This window comes from Pelophylax lessonae (genome assembly GCF_965119305.1).
Source record: "Pelophylax lessonae genome assembly, chromosome: 11".
In the NCBI taxonomy this organism is placed as follows: domain Eukaryota; kingdom Metazoa; phylum Chordata; class Amphibia; order Anura; family Ranidae; genus Pelophylax; species Pelophylax lessonae.
In genome coordinates, this window is record NC_138778.1 from 118,897,053 (window position 1) to 118,915,692 (window position 18,640).

Here is an 18,640-nt window from a genome sequence, read left to right on the forward strand (position 1 = left end):
ACTGCTTCCGGTGTGTGTTTAGTTTGCTTCTCTGTGTGTTTCTCTTTCATCCTACATATAATGCTAAAGGAAAAGCACAGCTAAAATAAAATCACCTGTCAACTTGCATAATGTTTATTTTCTTTAAAAATAAAGGGTTATAAATTAGCCTGTGCAGATTTAGAGTTGGAACTTCTTGTGGATTTGATAGAAACACAAGTTTATTTTTGCATTAAATGTCTTTGTAGGTATCCAAAATGCATTCATTCGTTCTTTGCGAAAGCAGTAGGGTGTCCTCAGAAATACTCTGCTATAAGTTTTTCTTGTTCATCTTTGTGTTTTAGATTTAATGTATTACTTTTAATGTTTTCCTTTTTGTAGGGTTTTTCCAAAGACATCAAAGTCCCGAAAAGTCGCTATCTGGGTTACATCAAGGATTATGAAGGTGCCACTCTAATGGAGTGTGAGCTAAATCCTCGCATTCCATACACTGAGCTGTCCCACATCATAAAGAAGCAGAAGGAGGTGTGTGCTCTAGGCCTTTCTATGCTGCTGCTGCCGCCACTTCTTATAAGTTGTTACATGTCCTGTGTAAAAACTAGCAGTTGTGCAGATGATCCTTTTAGTAATGGATAACAAGCAGCTCTTCCCCCAACATCTATGAGAACCCTTACATTTAATGGAAATGTGTAGGCTGCTTATGACTGCCTCTGCTTTCAAAAACTGCCAATTGCCTTCTATTCTGAAACAAATGGCTTTTTGGTACACTTTGCATAATTAATGGACCCTAAACAAGTCTACAAATCAGGAGTTCTGACTGTTTTCTGGCTTCACCTGCTGCATATTTGTTTTAGGTCAGTGACTCAAATTAGAAAAGCCAGAGACGGTCAATAAACCAGCGTTTTTTGAGAAGTAGGTCAGCATTGACAGCCTACATGGTCCTCCATAATGGTAAACTTTTAAGTCAAAGAGCAGAGTAAAGCTTACCATAGCCCAAAGCTGTCCCTAAGCAGCCACCCCTCATTATGCTGACTGTCGAAAAGCTTTGCTACAGCTAAAACAATACTTAGGGTTTTGGATAGAGTGGGAAAAAGTTAAAATCCGTGTCAGGTTTTTATTTTTGTCTGTGACTCCATTGGGGACATTGTTCATATCTTTCTGTCCCTTTTTGATATCCGTACAAGAAATATAGGGTGCGGTTTTCACTAGGACAGAAAGGCACAGCAGTAATAACATTCAGAAGTTTTAACCCTTCTTCACATTACTAAAATTGTGGTTTTTTTTTTTATTATTATTTATTTTTTCTGTGTCCATAATGGAGGAATTTTTCATCGCATAAAAACTAGTAGTGAAGGAGAATCTCCTAAATGAAGAAACCGACAGTAATAAAAGCTGATAGTTCTAACTATTCCCTACTGTTTTTCCATAAAAATGGTTTGGGCATTTGTTTAATGGCAGTTGTGGTGCTAATCACTTTTGTTCACCCTTATTGCTTATTTAACCACTTCCTGCCCAGCCAATTGTAAAGTGACGATTAAGCGAGAGCTTTCTATTTATGGGTGGGCAACATATGATGTACTTTAGGGGGGTGCAGCGGCAGGATCTGTCACCCACTGTGTCCGGTGCATCATGCCGAAAGATCGTTGTACTGGCCCAGTCCCAGTGCCATATGATTACTGTGATCAATTGCATGTAAATCTTACACAATGGCTTTCATTCATAGTCTTTCATTGTGTACTATTGTGATCTATGTGATTGGCCACAATGATCACATGGTACAGGGGCCAGTCACAACGGACCTGTACCATGTGATAGCTCTAGCCAGTCACAATGGCACACATGGTACCATTCATAAAAATCACCACTGTAATAAGCAATCGTAGTGAAAAGAAAGATCCACATCACCTCTCCAGAACAGTAGTGTCACTATGGTGACGCTGTATCGCTCTGGTCACCGTATGTTAAAAAAAAAAAAAAAATTGTAAAAAATGTATTTAATTTTTCTTTTTTTTTTTTTTTTCTTTTTACATGCGGTCACCAGTCAGTGTTTCTGATCTCCACCACACCAGTCATATGATGATGCTATACTGCTCTGGTGACAGCATGTGTAAAAAAAAAAAGTGACAAAAACAAAATTTTTTATTTAATTTATTTTTCAAAAAAATTGTGACCATGCCTTTTACTAAATTCCTTGGTGTACTGTGTACTTTTTTCTGTATTGTTCTGACATTTTAGGAGACTCAATCATTTTCACACAGTCTAAATAATATATACTGAATTGGGTTTTTTTTCCCACCAAAGAAATGTAGCCAAATACATTTTGGTATAAATGAAGATGTGCTAACTTTTATAACGGAAATGTAGAATAACGTTGGGGTTTTTTGTGTTTTTTTTCTGTAAATTTTTGTTTATATAGCAAAGTGTAAAAACCCAGTTGTATTTAAATACCACCAAAAGAAAGTGCTAGAGGTCTCAAAATAATTTATATGGGTACAATATTGGATGACTGAGTAATTGTCATAGTATGACCGTGCATGTGAAATCTGAAAATTGACCTCAGAAGGAAGGGGGTGAAAGTGTCCGGTATTGAGGTGGTTAAATAGTATTTCTCTTTCATTCATTGACGGACACAGCTTCTGATCATCTTGACCATCTGGTTATACTGCCCTCTACAGGAGTAGGACACTTTGTTGAAGCCTATTTGCTGTATTGAGTGGCATCTATATTTATGCAGCCACGGGGGCTGTTTTTCGTTAGACTGGCATTGAAATCAATTGCATCCATTACATTTTTAGCTGTAGTAGCCCCTCCTTATCCCCTGGTGCTGACTCCTGGGCCTCTCTCCTTCCTGGATGCTGCACATGGAGTGCTTTGGTCCTGGTGCTGCCGGTGACTGCCTGATGGGGTGGTGAGTCTGGTGGGGTCCTCTCCCACTCTGCTGCAGAATCGCGGGGTGCTCTGTTGCTGGGGACTGGGTGGTGCTACCAGCGCGGTGGGGGTGTCCCTTGGCATTGTCTTTTTGCAGTTGAGTGGGGTACCCTTATTCTTCATGGAGTCCTTAGAGCACATTTCCCCACCTGACCCCCCTCTCAGAGCCTCTCATCTGCCTCCTCAGATCCTGAATCTTATCTAGCCACTACGGACGAGGCCCGCCTGAGGGGTCTGCAGCCATGCGCCCTGAGTTTCTCAGATAGTGGGGATGATTCCTGCACTCCTGTAGCAGCGCATGAAAAGGCACTGGTCGACACACTGATTGTGTCTGTGCGTGAGACTTTGAAAATGGAGGACGCAGATGAAGGCACCGGTTCCCTTTGAAACACCTTCGCCGCTCTAGACAGCTTGTGAGTGTCAGTTTCCTGCCTATTTTGAAAGATTTGTCTCGAGTGGGAATGCCCAAAATGTCCCTAATCCATTCTCAATGAAATACCCCTTTGAAGAGTCCCTCCTTTAAGAAGTATACTGTTTCACCGGTGGTGGATCCCCCGGTTTCCAGGTTGAATAAGGCAACCATGATGCCGGTAGAAGAATCGCTGTGGTTATGCTCTCGATCGATGTCCTGGAACTCTTAAGTGATCAGGCTGTGCCTGAATCACTGGACGGATCGCCTTCAGGGATTTCCAACCCGACAATGCCACGGCCATGGCTTATGTCAATCACAAGTGTGGAACAAGAAGTGTATTGGCAGCTTTGGAGGTAGCCGGCATTCTTCGATGGGCAAAACGGTTTGTTCCGGCCCTCTCTGTCGTACACATTCTTGGGGTAGAAAAGTGGTTGGTGGGTTATCTCAGTCAGCAGGCGTTGGACCAAGAGGAGTGATCCCTTCACCCGGAGGTGTTTCACCTGTCTCCGATGGGGCACGCCCGAGGTAGATCTGTTGGTGTCCTGGCTCAACAGGAGGGTGCACAGGTTTGTGGCACGGTCACAGGATCGGATTCATGGTGAGTCCCTTGATGTTCACCCTTGCTCTTTTTCAGTGGCTCGGGTCTTGAACTTCCTTTTAACGGGGGGTTAACGGGGGGTTAAGCAGAAGTTGGCCTTGAATACCATTTACGAGCTAGGTGTCGGCCTTGGCGGTCTTGTTTCAACGACCCTTGGTGCGTACTTTTATTTAGGGGTTCCACATTTGACTCCACCAGTGCGGTCCCCACTACGGCCTCTCAGCTTGGTGCTTTCAGCTCTACAGAAGCCTCCCTTTTAAAATATTCGGGAGAGTCCCCTGCTTATGCTCTCCCAGAAGGTGGCCTTCTTGGTGGCTATCACTTCTGCACGCAGGGTGTCTGAATTGGCAGCGTTTGTCTTGTCGTGCCCCCTATTTGGTGGTCCACAAACATAAGGTGGTTCTTCACCCCTGTCTGTCGCTCCTTCCAAAGCTTGTCTCTGATTTTTCATCTGAATGAGGACATCGTTTTGCCTTCCCTGTGTCCCAGGCCGAAACATCCTTAGGATTCCCATTCCCTGGATGTGGTTCGGGCTATTCGGGTGTACCTGGCAGCTACGGAGTCTTATAGGAAGTCAGACTCGCTATTTGTGCTTACGGATGGGCCTCAAAAAGGACTATCTGCTTCATCTGCGACCATTTCTAGATGGATCAGACAGACTGTGACTCAGGCCTATTTGATTAAGGGTCAGGTTCCTCCTTTCCCTGTGAAGGCGAACTCTACGCGTGTGTCCAGTGCTTCTTGGACCTTCCGTCATGAGGTGTCAGTAACGCAGGTGTGCAAGGGTTTCACAAAATTCTATAAAGTGGATGTGTTGGTATCTGCGGATGCCTCTTTTGGCCGCAAGGTTTTGCAGGCTGCTTTTTATGGGGCTTGTTGTTACCTGTTTGTGGGTGTACTGTTTTTCAGATGGGCTCCAGTTGTTTTGGTTGAGCTCCTGTTACCTGGTTGGCTACGGTTTAGCCTTTTTTCTTACTTACCACCCTCATGTTTGACACTGCTTTGGGACATCCCAATGGTCAAGATGATCAGGAGCTGTGTCCATCAATGAACGAAAGAGAAAATGGGAGTTTTGACTTATCGTAAAATCCATTTCTCTGATATTCAAAGACGGACACAGCATCCACCCTCTCTATGGAGTTGTAATACTTCGGACACTGCTTGTAACAAAACTAACTATAGCAGAGTGGGAGTATACCTCCTGGGACTGCCCATAGGCATAGTCAAGTTCTTTTTCTGCCTAGTGTGCTACTCCCGTAGGTAGCAGTATAACCCAATGGTCAAGATCAGGAGCCACGTCCGTTAATGAACATCAGAGAAATGGATTTTACGATAAGTCAAAAATACCATTTTATTATGCCAAAGGGTCCCAGGTTCTGTTGATTTATCATTATTGCTGTATTTCTGTTTGATCCAGATCATTAAGAAATTGATTGAACGCAGACAGGCGCAGATCCGCAAAGTCTATCCTGGCTTGACCTGTTTTAAGGAGGGTGTAAGACAGATCCCAGTAGAATGTATCCCGGGCATTAGTAAGTGGTGAATAACACACTAAGGAATGTGGTTCTGTAGGAGATCTTGTGACAGCACTGATTTTATTTTTTTATTTATTTTTTGTAGGAGAAACTGGGTGGAAACCATCTTGCAAAGAAAAGGGGTATGTATTTTATTGCTCTGATGCCATGACACAGGGAAAAAGAATTTCAACGTAACTGAATACTAGCCGCTCCTCTGATCACTAGTATATGCTTTCCTGGGCGTTCACTGGGGACTTTGTCATTAAAGGTGTGCTCAGGCTCTTAAATTATAAATGAATGAATCAGTTTGGGGTTACCCCTCCCCTTTATATATTTTGGGCCCACAGAGCTTTTTGATGCATGGTTTAATTCAAAAAGCTAGAACACACCACCGTTTTAGCGGGTCCTTTGATTATTTATACTGATCACTTGAAGTGCATGGAGTTTTAATGAATAGACCTTCTCTCCCAAGTGCTAGTTGTAAGGCTGGTTTGCTTGTCCTGCACTCATCTGTCACTGTTTTCTATAAGAACAGCCTCTGTTATCTGCTGTTTTGTAATCCAACTTTTTGTGTCATTGCGATATTGATTTATTTTTTACCAGGGATAAAAAGAGTTGTGTAACAGATATCCCAGCTTTTAATTAGTGTTACTGATTTTAAATATTCGTTAATTTAATATTATTTAGTCCTCCATAATGGTTTACTGTATTGACTGTATATGTATGTTTCAGGGGTTGACTCTTTTTCAGCATGGGCAGTACAGTTTTCAGTGGGCTTTGGAAGGCTTTTTGTTTTTAAAGGGACTGCTGTAAAGAGACCTCCCTTTCCTTGTTTTACCTCAGCCCATAGCTTGTTAATGATACAACAGGAAGAATTGTTTTAGGTATTTTTCAACATATACCCTGGAAATACTAAGTAGGATTAAGACCTCCTTTTTAAAAGTGGTTTTAAAGACTGAAGGATTTTGAACCTTCATGCATTCTATGCATGATGGGTTAAAAACCTGCAGTGTGCAGCTCCCTCCCCCTATACTCAAGCCCGATCCAGCGATGAGCACAACAGCAGACGTTATCCCAGGTCTCTGCCTTCTCATTTGCTCCAACTGCTGTCAGTCACAGCCAGTGCAAGGGGTGGGGCGGCCACAGCATAGGACCTGAAAAGAGGAAAATTGGGGCTCCTTTGTGCAAAACCGTTACACTGAGCAGAAAAGTAGCACATGTTTGTAAAGGTTATCTGTGTCCAGCCGAGCACTGGTTAAAGCTTGTAGGAGCAGTTTTCATTCTCCTCGGACTGTCCTATGAGGCTCCATGACCCCTGACTTTGTCTGGACAGTGCTGATTGGCCCTGTGCTGATCACATGCACCCTCCCCAAAATAAAACAAAATCTCTAGCAACACACACCAAACTGAGCATGTCCAGCGTGCCCCCAAGGCTCTGTACAATCAACCAATAGATTGGGGACAGTAAGAGGAGGAGGATCTGAGAAGACCAGGTCTCAAACAGCCTTTTTACACAATGCGGAGGATTAACTCCTTTGGTTTCACAGTGCGTATAACAAGCATGCTTTACTGCATATACAGACTGATTTTACTGTTGTGGGTTTAGTAACAATTTGGGACTGGTGGGAGATTCAGTCCTTGGCACCTTTTTGAAAAACTGGTATAAAAACAGTTTTTGGAATCTTGCATCAACAAATATTGTAATGCTTTGTCATTTTCCATTCATGACTGATATCCTCTTTACAGGAAGGAGATTAAGGATCCTGACCAGTTATACAATATCCTGAAGAACTTGTTGGCACAGATTAAGGTAACAGTGCTTTAATTGTAGATCAAATGAAAGCGCCTTACTATGGGAATGCCTGCTTTTCCTTGGAAAGAAAAGACCTTTAGCCCACGTTCACACTGAGGGCGGTTTGAAATCGTTTTGCCGAGGCATTTTAGTCCCACTCCGGGGGCGATTCGAAAGACATCTGTGCGAGTTCATGCACAGATGTCTATTGGAATTGTCCCAGAAGTTGCCAAAAGTAGTGCACTTTGTACTTTGCAGCATAGCTCCGACATGTTAAATCCCATGTCAAATCAGTCCAATGTGAACGAGGGCTTAAGGTCAATGGGCTTTCCATGATTCTAACAGTCAAATATGGAGAAGAATAAAAAAAAAAAATGGATCCACTCCACTGTCTTGGCATGCCCTGCCCTGAAAGTGAGTATAGATGTAGAATGCTTCCTAATAAAGGTTTAAAGTGAAACTCCAAGCAAATGGCTAAATATGTAGCTTATATATATTTTTTTTACCATTTTATCTGCTGAATAATTTAAAATGTTGACTAGCCATTGTTGTGATGCACACATCTCCTGTAAAATTAAGGGGATTGCAGTGCTGTTTCCTGGTTTGCAAATAGTAAAAAAATAAGTCTGCACTAAAGTTATAGAGAAGGCAGCTAGCAATAGGACTACAGTGGCTTGAAAAAGTATTCATACCCCTTGACATTTTCCACATTTTGTCATGTTACAACCAAAAATGTAAATATATTTTATTGGAAAAAGAAGTTCCCCCTAGTTCTGGGACTTTAAAGGCACTTGTAGTAATCACAAACAATATTGATAACAATCATAACAAAATTTGAGGAATTAAAAAATGCAAGCAGTGCGTTCCAGGACATGCACAGAATACAAAGATAGTCAAGCCACCGCACAATGGATACCCAATGCATTTCCAAGCGGTCACGCTTCTTCTTCAGGGATGAAAGTGATGGCTATAACTAGTCCTCTGATTGAATCATATGAGACAAAATTAGTACATGTGTTATAACCTTACGTTTATTTATGTATAAACATCCATGTATATAGTTATCACATCAATAGAGGATAGATAAACGCATGCATTGTGTCACTGTACATTCTTTACACTGTTTGCGAGTTTAAAAGCAAGAAGTCAGCAGTCATCTGCCCAGTTGATCACCGTAGTTCAATATCAAAAAGGTATTGTAGCAGCGAATTTGCCAAATTAGAGGGGATCATGCTCCAGGGTATGGGCCCTGTGGACGACTGAAGTCCAAATTAGCGGGGCTCTAGCATCAAAAAAAGTCCACACAGTAATGAGCTATAGAGCAACTAACATTAATAAAATACAGTGATAAATTAATCCACACTGTAATAAGTCTTGGCTAAGAAATGGCCACAAAAATGTGAGCGAGTTATTTGCTAACAGCAGAGCACTATAGGATTATAATTAAATTAAATCAGCTTCTGAGATGTAGGCTAATCAGTCAGGGCAGTCATAGTAAAAATAGAAGGGGGACATTTTTTTTTTTTTTTTTAAATAAGGTGGGGTTAAACAATTCCTAAAGGTATGCAAAAGGAAAGAGCCAATCCTCACAATGGGCAAAAATATAGACCATACCTTGATCAAAGAAATCGGCAGATTAACAACCGGAGCTCTCAGCAGGCAGAGTAAAAATGTGTGCCTCTGAGCCGGTTTAAATACTCCCTGATAGCAAGCCTAAATCGGATCAGCTGGACATAGCTGACAACGTCTGCTGACAATTCTATTAGCTGGGCTCCAGAAGAGGTCATCATGGGAAGATGATACAGTGGGGCGGAGCCCAGCCCCAGCTCTCCACTGACACGGAAGTGCCTTCCTAGCAAGCGTAACTACGCTGTATATCCGGGATGGAACAGCAAAGCTCAAAAACGGGCACACCATGGGGGTGCCTTTGCCGTGTCGGGTGGCCACAAGGGGGCCAAATGAGGAGTGGAGACCCCACATAAAAATGGAAATCACTGAAAAAAGAGTTACTAATCTATAAGAAATCAAGTGAATGGATATTGAATAAATAGTATCAAATGCATATATGCAAGTGTGATCCATGGCGGTAGAAGCTGCGAACCTCTTGCAAATAGAGACATTGAACAGAGCCAGCAATAGAGATACATAGAAAATCAAAAAAATCATAAGCAAGCAATATATTGCAGCATATAGAACAAATGTCCAATCAGAGAGACAACAAGAACAAGCAGAGAGCATACATAGACAGATGTAATTGTCCGTATAATCATAAAAAGTCCACATAGTTAGAGGAAAAATGGACATAAATTCATACATTAGGAAAAGAAGCAGGAAGGGGAGGGTTTTTGATGTTATTTTGCCCTTTTTTTTTTTCCATACCCCCTGAAACAAAGCCCTCCAGGAACGGACAGAAGGAAACCATGTCATTCAAACCAGGGGGTTCTGTAGCCCTACAGGTGTATATCCACTTGAGTTCCATCTGTAAAGAGGATTTTATTCCTGTTGCCCACCCTGGGGCTGGGGTGAAAGTATTTTATTAAGATTTTATGTGATAGACCAACACAAAGTGGCACATAATTGTAAAGTGGAAGGAAAATAATTTTCATCATTTTTTACAAATATGTGAAAAGTGTTGTGCATTTGTATACAGCCCCCTTTACTCCGATACCCCTAACTAAAATCTAGTGGAACCAATTGCCTTCAGGTGGCTGTCCACACATGGCTGGTCTATCTAAATCTGTTCTGGTTCTGCCCACAAGCTGGACTATCTGGGTCTGAGTCTGGACTCTGCTTTAGCCAGATTGCTCCTCTGGACAAACTCCAGAAACTACAGGCTGCAATTAGTCTCCAGCTGTCTAGCAGGTGGTCATCCCTCCAGACTTGCATGTGGGTGTTGGGCCTGATGGTGTCTACCTTCGAGGTGGTTCCGTTTGCACAGTTCCATACAGTGTCCCTGCAAGGTAGATTCTGGCCAGATGGGACAAGAATCCGCAGTCTCTGGGCAATCGGACCAGGCTGAGCTAGGGAGCGAGAGTTCCTGATATAGTGGCTTCGTTCTTCGGTACTTCCGCTGGGCAAATCCTTCCTCCCCTTGTATTGGACAGTGGTCACCACGGATGCCAGCCTGTCCGGTTGGGGAGGCACCCTCGGCAAATATTCTGCTCAGGGGATCTGGACACTGGAAGAGTCCAGACTACTGATGAATGTCTTGGAACTTCGAGCGATCAGACTGTGCCTGGAACATTGGACGGATCGTCTTCAGGGATGTCCAGTGTATATTTAATCGGACAGTGCCACGCCCGTGGCTTATGTCAGTCACCAGGCGGTCACAAGAAGTGTCCTGGTGGCTCTGGAAGTAGCCAGCGTTCTAAGTTTGGCAGAACGGTTCATTCCAGCCCTCTCCACCGTACACATTCCTGGGGTGGAAAACGGGCTGGCGGATTACCTCAGTCGGCAGGCATTGGACCAAGGTTGCGTGGTCCCTTCATCAGGAAATGTTTCATCGGTTGTGTCTCCAGTGGGACATCCCCGAGGTGGATCTGTTGGCTTCCCGACTCAATAGAAAGGTGCAGAGGTTTGTGGCTCGGTCACAAGATCCTCTGGCGGACGCCACAGGTGCGCTGGTGGCCCATGGGGTCAGTATCATCTGATTTACACCTTCCCTCTCAAGCTTTTGCAAATATTTCTATGCAGGATGGAGGCAGAAGGGATTCCAGTCATCTTAGTGGCCCCAGACTGGCCTTGCCAGGCTTGGTATGCCGATCTGGTGTGGCTCGTCGCCGACGTTCCTTGGAAGCCTCCTCTCAGGGAAGATCTGCTGTCCCAAGGACCGATCTTCCATCCTGCTTTACAGTCGTGGGTCGGTGTTTCAAACTCTGTTAAAAGCTAGGAAGCATACTTCTAGGAAGATCTACAGTTGTACGTGGAAGACGTACGTTGCGTGGTGTTGTGCGTTTTACACGTTCGAGAATATTATTCTGAACGCATATAACAAGTTCTTTTTAATCAATTAATTTCTTTTTAACAGCATATACCAATCTTGGTGAATACAGACTACAGTAGGGAATTGATATTTATATTTATTCACAAGACATGTATTCACAATAAATAGTTAGACTTGAGGTGACACAAAGAGACAACTTTGACATAAAATACAAACTTAAAATGGAAAATGCAATGTGATGATATGTAGTTCCATGATAACTTTAAAAAGAAAGCAAGATTACGCTTCCCCAGGTATAGTATAAACCAGTGGTCCTCAACCCTGGTCCTCAGGGCCCACTAACAGGCCAGGTTTGCAAGATAACTGAAATCTATCCCCGGTGATATAATTTGCTGCTCAGTGATTGCAGTACTCTAGTCTGCATCTCCCCAAGGCAGTACTTAAAATCTGGCCTGTTAGTGGGCCCTAAGGACCGGAGTTGAGGACCACTGGTATAAACCATAGATAAGTGTTCTATATAATCAGACCACAATGGTCTTCGAATTGAGCAGCCAACAGTCGCTCCACTGCAGTTGTAGTGAGAATAGGCTATGCAAAACGGGAGACTAAATCGCTAATATTGCGCTAAACTTTATACTAATATAAACATAACAAAAATCAGCTTTTAGAGAAAAATCTACTATGGTTCATACGGCTGGGACTGTAATCTCGCTACCCTTAAATATGAAATATAAAACATAGAAGGAAGGAAATAAACGATAGTAAATAATAATCAGATAATTAGCAAGGTATATTTTACCACATTTAAAATGGCTGCTAGCTTAAAATGGTCGTTACCAGATTCCTTAAGATGGCTGCCTTTCCAAAATGGTGGCCGGTTAGGGAGCAGTTTCATCTGGCGTCCTTCAAAGTTGCAGATAATGGATGGAGCAAGATGGTATATGTATGCATGTAAGTAGCGTGTGTGTTGGAAGTGTAATGTATGTTGTCGTAGTGTGTGTGTATTACATCTGGGTTTCCCTTTTTATATTGTGTTGAACAAAAGGGCAGTAAAAATTACCATAAGCTGAACCCAGGAGGAGGAAATTTATCCTCATTGGTTGGGATTACTTAACCATTAACTGATGAGGTCATTGGGCGATGCCTCTACTAGCCATACAGTATATTTGAAATTAGAATTGCATGATAAGTTCTTCATATAATAATAATCATAAAAACAATATGAAAATCTGTCCATATTCTCATGATACATACGTGTCCATCTAATATCTCCATCATGTGTCTAGGTAAGGATTGGACCTGGTAACGCAGTTTTAATAAGGATATATTACTAATACGATATATATATTGATTGGAAATGACTGATTTGCCCAGATAGTTTACATTTAGTAGCAGTAAAAATTATATAGATACATAGACAGTTTTATATATATATATATTGCTACACAACAACTTGTATATGTAAACTTTTCTACACATGGGTTATTTCCAATCAGAATATTATCCATTAAGGGATTATTATGTTAACAATAATACAATCATGATTTGGGACTGGAAGTATAAAATATGGGAGAAATTCTGAACATTATACACTACTATATAATTGATATAATGTAATTCTCAATAGAAGATTGTCATAAAATCATACGTTCCACACCCCCCTTAGGTATATGATGGGACAAGGAGGTTGTATAAGCTTATGATTATATTAAATTCATTTGAAGATGGAGTTCTAATCAGTCTAAGTGAACAATATTTATTTGACACCATGTAGCTTCCAATGGACTATTGTCTGTATGACACAATCTCTACCCCCGTCTTTGGTGAAAGGAAATTAATTACAGGTTCTTGTCTTTGTCCAGGCTGTTTTCCGTTTGTTTGACTTCTCAGGGTAGGAACAATAGTTTTTATTTGCTAGGGAATAGATGAACACAGGTGTGATCCTGAAACTGGTTGAATTCTGCCATTGTGGAGAGAAATTTCATTGCCAGAGCGTTATATTCAAAGTTTATCTAAACACAATTTCCTTTTGGGGGCAGACGACCTAGCTTCTCATCTCAAGGACATGTAAATAACACAAATTCAACAATGGACGCAGTGTGTGCTTGGAACTGAAGGTATTTTGACTGAATCAGTGACGAGGTCATTTGAGGCCTCAAAGTTCACAATTCTTGACCTGTAATAGGAAAAATGTATTTCTATTTCGTACTGGAAGTCTAACAGTGGTGTGAGTCTCTTGCTCTTGTTCGTTGCCTCCAATCTTGACCCTTCTTCTTCAGTGGGGGGTTGAGCAGAAACTGGCCTTGAGTACTGTCAAGGATCAGGTGTCGGCCTTAGCGGTCTTATACTTAACGGCCCTTGGCCACCTATTCCCTGGTGCGTACTTTTTCTTCAGGGATTTGTGGTCTCTGTTGCCGCTTTGGGGCCTCTATTTGGTGCTCTGTCCTCCAGAAGCCTCTTTTTGAGAATCTTTGGGAGATTTCCTTGCTTACGCTGTCCCAGAAGGTGGCCTGTTTGGTGGCTTTCACCTCTGCGTGCAGGGTGTCGGAATTGGCGCCGTTATGCTGTCCACCTTATTTGGTGGTTCACAAAGATAACGTGGTTCCTCGCCCCTGTCAGTCGTTCCTTCCAAAGGTCTCTGATTTTCATTTGAATGAACACATTGTGTTGCCTTCCATGTGTCCCAGGCCACAGAGGTAAGGTGGTTCTTTGCCCCTTTCAGTCATTCCTTCCAAAGGTTGTCTCTGATTTTCATTTGAATGAAGACCTTGTGTTGCCTTCCCGGTGTCCCAGGCCAACACATCCGAAGGAAATTGCTTTGCATGCATGCAAAACATCCTAAAGAAACTGTGTTGCATTCCCTGGATGTGGTTTGGGCCATTCAGGTGTACCTGGCAGCTACAGAGCCTTTTAGCAAGTCAGGCTCACTATTTGTGCTTCCAGATTGGCCTCAAAGGACTATCTGCTTCTTCTGCGACCATTTCTATATGGATCAGACAGACAGTGGGTCAGGTTCCTCCTTTTCCTGTGAAGGTACACTCTACGTGGGCGCTCAGTGCTTCTTGAGCTTTTCATCAGGTGTCAGTAGCGCAGGTGTGCAAGGCAGCTATTTGGCTGTCGGTGCACACTTTCACAAAATTTTAGAAAGTGGATGTGTTGGCATCTGCGGATGCCTCTTTTGGCAGCAGTTTGGCAGGCTGCTGTTTATGGGGCTTGTTCCCTCCCATCTTTGGGCGTGTAGTGTTTTTCAGGTGGGCTCCGGTTGTTTTGGTTGAGCTTCTGTTACCTGGTTGGCTATGGTTTAGCCTTGGGATTTTCTTTTCTTGCTGTTCCCACCCCTCATCTTTGACCCTGCTTTGGGATGTCCAATGGTCAAGAAGATCAGGAGCGGTGTTCGTCAATGAACGAAAGAGAAATTGGAATTTTTGACTTGCCATAAAATGTATTTCTCTGATCATTGACGGACACCGCACCCACCCCTCTATGGAGTTGTATTGCTTCTGATACTGCTTGTAACAAAACTGAGTACCTGTAGCAGAGAGAGGGAGTATACCTCCTGGGACTGCCCATAGGAGTAGTTGAGTTCTTTTTCTCTTCCGTCCTCTGACAGTCGCCGCCCGATGGTATTGGCCTTCACTAATAGGTAATGGCACACTCTGCAGGAGCAGGCTAGGCAGATAATTCATTATCAGGTTAATACAAAAAAAGTTTGTACCTCAGCACGCCACTAGGGGGCCATCCCTCAGCCATTACCAGAACCCAATCTGATATTACCTAAGTTTGAAGCTGCCTAGCATCAGGAGTAGAGCTAGGTCTTCCACTGCTGAGACCTAGAGTCTCGGTTTTCTTTATATTTTTTTCTACATTTATGTGTTTTTCTTTAAACAATAGATTTTAATTTTTCTCTCACTATCACTAGTTAGTCAGGGATTCCTTTCCTGGAGGACTACAAGTGACCGCAGAGCTTGGCCTCGGACTGGGTATCATAGATCCTTATGGAGTCCCAGCCTACCAACGAGCGTCGCAGGTTACTGGTATGCCCAGATCTCGCAACGACAGTGCCCCTCCATATGGGGACGAGCCTGCGGAGCTGCGCTTCGCTGAGGAGGTCTCAACCCGGATCGCCTGGGTTTTGCCAGCGTCCCTCCATGAGGGGGGTCCGCGGGAATCGCGGCTTTAAAGGGCCAGCATCCCTTTTTTCATTTTAAGGCAAAAATGGACTCCCAGGATAATAAATCCTCCGCAGACCTGGTGGGGGCTTCGGGTACACCTGAATCCTCTCCGATGGCCCCATATCTGCTGCTCTGGTGACTTTGGCGCCCCAGGTGAATCTGCTGATGTCGGCACGCTCCTCCATTAAAACGGCCTGTGCCCTCCCAGTCCTCCGCTTTGAGAGAGAGGAGGAGGGGGAATTTAGCCCATGTTGGTGGTGCCCAAGCAACGGTGTCCCCAAGCAGGGGATCACACTGTGTCTAAGCTGAATAAGGCCACCTTGCTGCCAGAGGATTTCCTGGTATTCAAGTATCCGGCTGATAGGCGTGTGAAAGCGCTTGCCCGCCACATTTATCTGGTGGCGGGTTCCCTGTTGAGACCTGTGTTTTGCCTCAGTGATGGCCTCTCAGGCGCTCACGACATGGTGCAAGGGGCTTCGCAGCAGGATCAGCTCATCCACACTGCGATGTTCCTGTACGATACGGCCTTGGACGTGGCTCCGTTGGTCGCCCGGTTGTCGGCGGTGGAGATTGCGATCCACCGCATTATCTGGTTAAAGCGCTGGTCGGTTGACCACGCGTCCAAAAAGACGGTGTCTGAGGTCCCCTATGGGGGGGGGGGGTCGTCTTTTTGGGGTAACTCTAGATGAGTTGATTACGGGGCTCACGGGAGGTAAGAGTACTCGTCTGCCCCAGGTCACCAAGGGAGAGCTCCCCCATACGCGGAGGGGGCCCCCCCTTCAAGACTCAACATAATTGGATTTGTGCCTTTGGGACGCAGGAGAAGGGTAAACCCCTTCCGCCTTCCCGGTGGCCACGAGGAGCCGTGGTCGGGTAAGCCAAACGCCGGTCAGTCTGGTTCCGCGGCCCAGTCCACCTCTCCCTAAAAGGCAAGCCCTCCCCGTTGTCGGGATGGGGGGATGTCTGCTTTCTTTTCAGGAACCCTGGCTGTCCGGCATTCAGGACAGGTGGGTTCACAAACCAATTCGTTCAGAGAGATCGAGTTGATCTCGCCCCGCAGACAGGTTCCTCCCGTCCATTCTTCAGCTGCCCCCTGATCGTCTCAGAGATCTCACGGTTTGCTTGCACACGACAATGAGTCATTGTACCCGTTCTTTTTAGAAAAGTTTTTGCGGTTTTGACTCCAACCTGTTCACGGTGTCCAGGAAAGAGGGCATGGTGTGTCCGATTCTGGACTGGTAGTCCCTGAACTGCTTTGTGCGGGACGTTCAGGATGGGATCCATCTGGTCGGTGATGGCCTCGTTGAGGCCTGGGGAATTACTGCATCCATCGCCTTGCAGGATGCGTAGCTCCACATCCCTATTTCCGAGGGTCATCAGAGCTGCTTCCGCGGTGGCTGGGGAGCATTACCAGTTCGTGGCGTTGCCTTTCGATTTCGCTTTGGCTCCCAGGGTTTTCACCAAGGTGTTTGGCTCCGGTCTAGCTTTGCTGCGTTTACGGGGCATTGCGGTCCTCGGTTGCCTGGACGACCTCTTGTAAGGTCGAACTCATGTGTAACCTTGGCAAAAGATCTGGCTGTGAAGGTTCAGACACTTCAGGAGTTTGGGTGGGCCGTCAATTTCAGAAGTCGGCACTGACTCCCTCTACTCGTTTCCAGTACCTAGATGGTCCTGGACTCTGCTGAATCTCGGGTCTTCCTTCCGGAGGACAAAAATCGGAACTTTGCGGGAGGAGATCGGAGCTCTCAGGAACGAGGATCTCTCCTCTTTGCGGACCTGCATGCGAGTTCTGGGATGGCTGGTCTCGGCCTTCGAAGCAGTTCCGTTTGCTCAATTTCACACCAGGTCTCTGCAAGCGGAGATCCTGGACAGGTGGGACAGGACGCCTCAGTCCTTGGAAAGGAGTATTTCCTTGAGTCATCCGGGGCGGACCTTCTATGTTGGCGCTGGCCGCTGTCCTTGACACAGGGTCGGTCCTTCAGACCTCTATTATGGACGGTTGTCCCCACGGATGCCAGCCTGTTGGGCTGGGGAGGAGTTCTGGGCACGTTTTGCGCCCAGGGGACGTGGTCGGTGGGGGAGACTTCGCTACCGATCGGCGTCTTGGAGCTTCGAGCGCTCAAGCTTTGTCTGTTCCGGTGGTCACCTCAGCTTAAGGGGTGTCTGGTGTGGGTACAGATGGACAATGCTATGGCTGTGGCTTATATCAATCACCAAGGGGGCATGTGGAGTGCCCGGGCGGCCATGGAAGTGGCCGAGATTCTGTCCTGGGCCGGATCGCAGGTACCTGCGTTCTCGGCCGTTCTCATTCCGGGTGTGAAACTCTGGCAGGCGGACTATCAGACTTTGGACCGAGGGGAATGGTCTCTACATCCGGAGGTGGTTCACCTCCTGTGCGCCCGGTAGTGGACCCTGGGCGTGGATTTGTTTGCGTCCCGTCTCCACAAAGTGGTGGTAAGGTTCGTGGCCAGGGCTCGCGATCCTCTGGTAGACGCCGCAAATGCGTTGGTGGTGCCTTGGCACCGCTATCGGCTACTGTATGCCTTTCCTCTGATTCCACTTGTTATCCAGGCTCCTCCGCAGGTTGGCGTCAGAACGGATGTCAGTCATTCTGGTGGCCCCGGACGGGCCTCAGCGGTCCTAGTACGCGGCCGTCGTTCAGATGGTCGTCGAACTTCGATGGCGGCCTCCGCTGCGAGACGATCTGTCTCAAGGACCGATCTTCCATTCTGCTTTACAGTTGCTGGCTTTGTCGGCATGGCGGTTAAAAGCCAGGTCCTGAGGGATAGAGGTCTTCCTCAGGCGGTCATCCTTACCTTGTAAGGGGCTCGCAAACCCACTTCAAGGACGTTTTTTTTTTCGCAGCACCTGGAAAGCGTATTTCGCTTGGTGCGAAGTGCATGGTTTTTACCCTTATTCCTTCTCTGTAGCAAAGGTCTTGGCCTTCCTGCAGAAGGGCGTGGATCAGCATCTGGTGCTCTGACTAAGGCCAAGGGTCCGTTGTCGGCCTTGGTCGTCTTGTTTCAACGACCTTTAGCGTCGCTTTCTTTGGTCTGCACCTTCATTCAAGAGGTGCGGCATTTGGCTCACCCCAAGGGGAGCTCTCTTACTTCCAGGGGACCTGAATTTGGTTTTTGTCAGTGTTACAATAAACCTCTCTTCGAGAACATCGGGATGTCTCTGTCTATGTTGTCACAGAAAGTTGCTTTTCTGGTGGCCATCACGTCGGTTTGCAGAGTGTCTGAATTGGCGGCCTTGTCCTGCCGCTCTCCTTATCCAGTACTTCATAGAGATAAGGT

At 45.2% G+C, this 18,640-nt stretch overlaps 1 protein-coding gene across 1 annotated transcript in view; it reads left to right on the plus strand.

The window, feature by feature from the left end:
• Positions 1-18,640, plus strand: part of KAT2A (lysine acetyltransferase 2A) — a 109,462-nt gene that overhangs the window by 81,686 nt on the left and 9,136 nt on the right. Inside the window, exons 13-16 of the mRNA XM_082272642.1 lie at positions 361-504; positions 5,335-5,449; positions 5,538-5,574; positions 7,181-7,244. Coding sequence (XP_082128768.1) covers positions 361-504; positions 5,335-5,449; positions 5,538-5,574; positions 7,181-7,244 — 360 coding nt within the window. The remainder of the gene's footprint in view (positions 1-360; positions 505-5,334; positions 5,450-5,537; positions 5,575-7,180; positions 7,245-18,640) is intronic.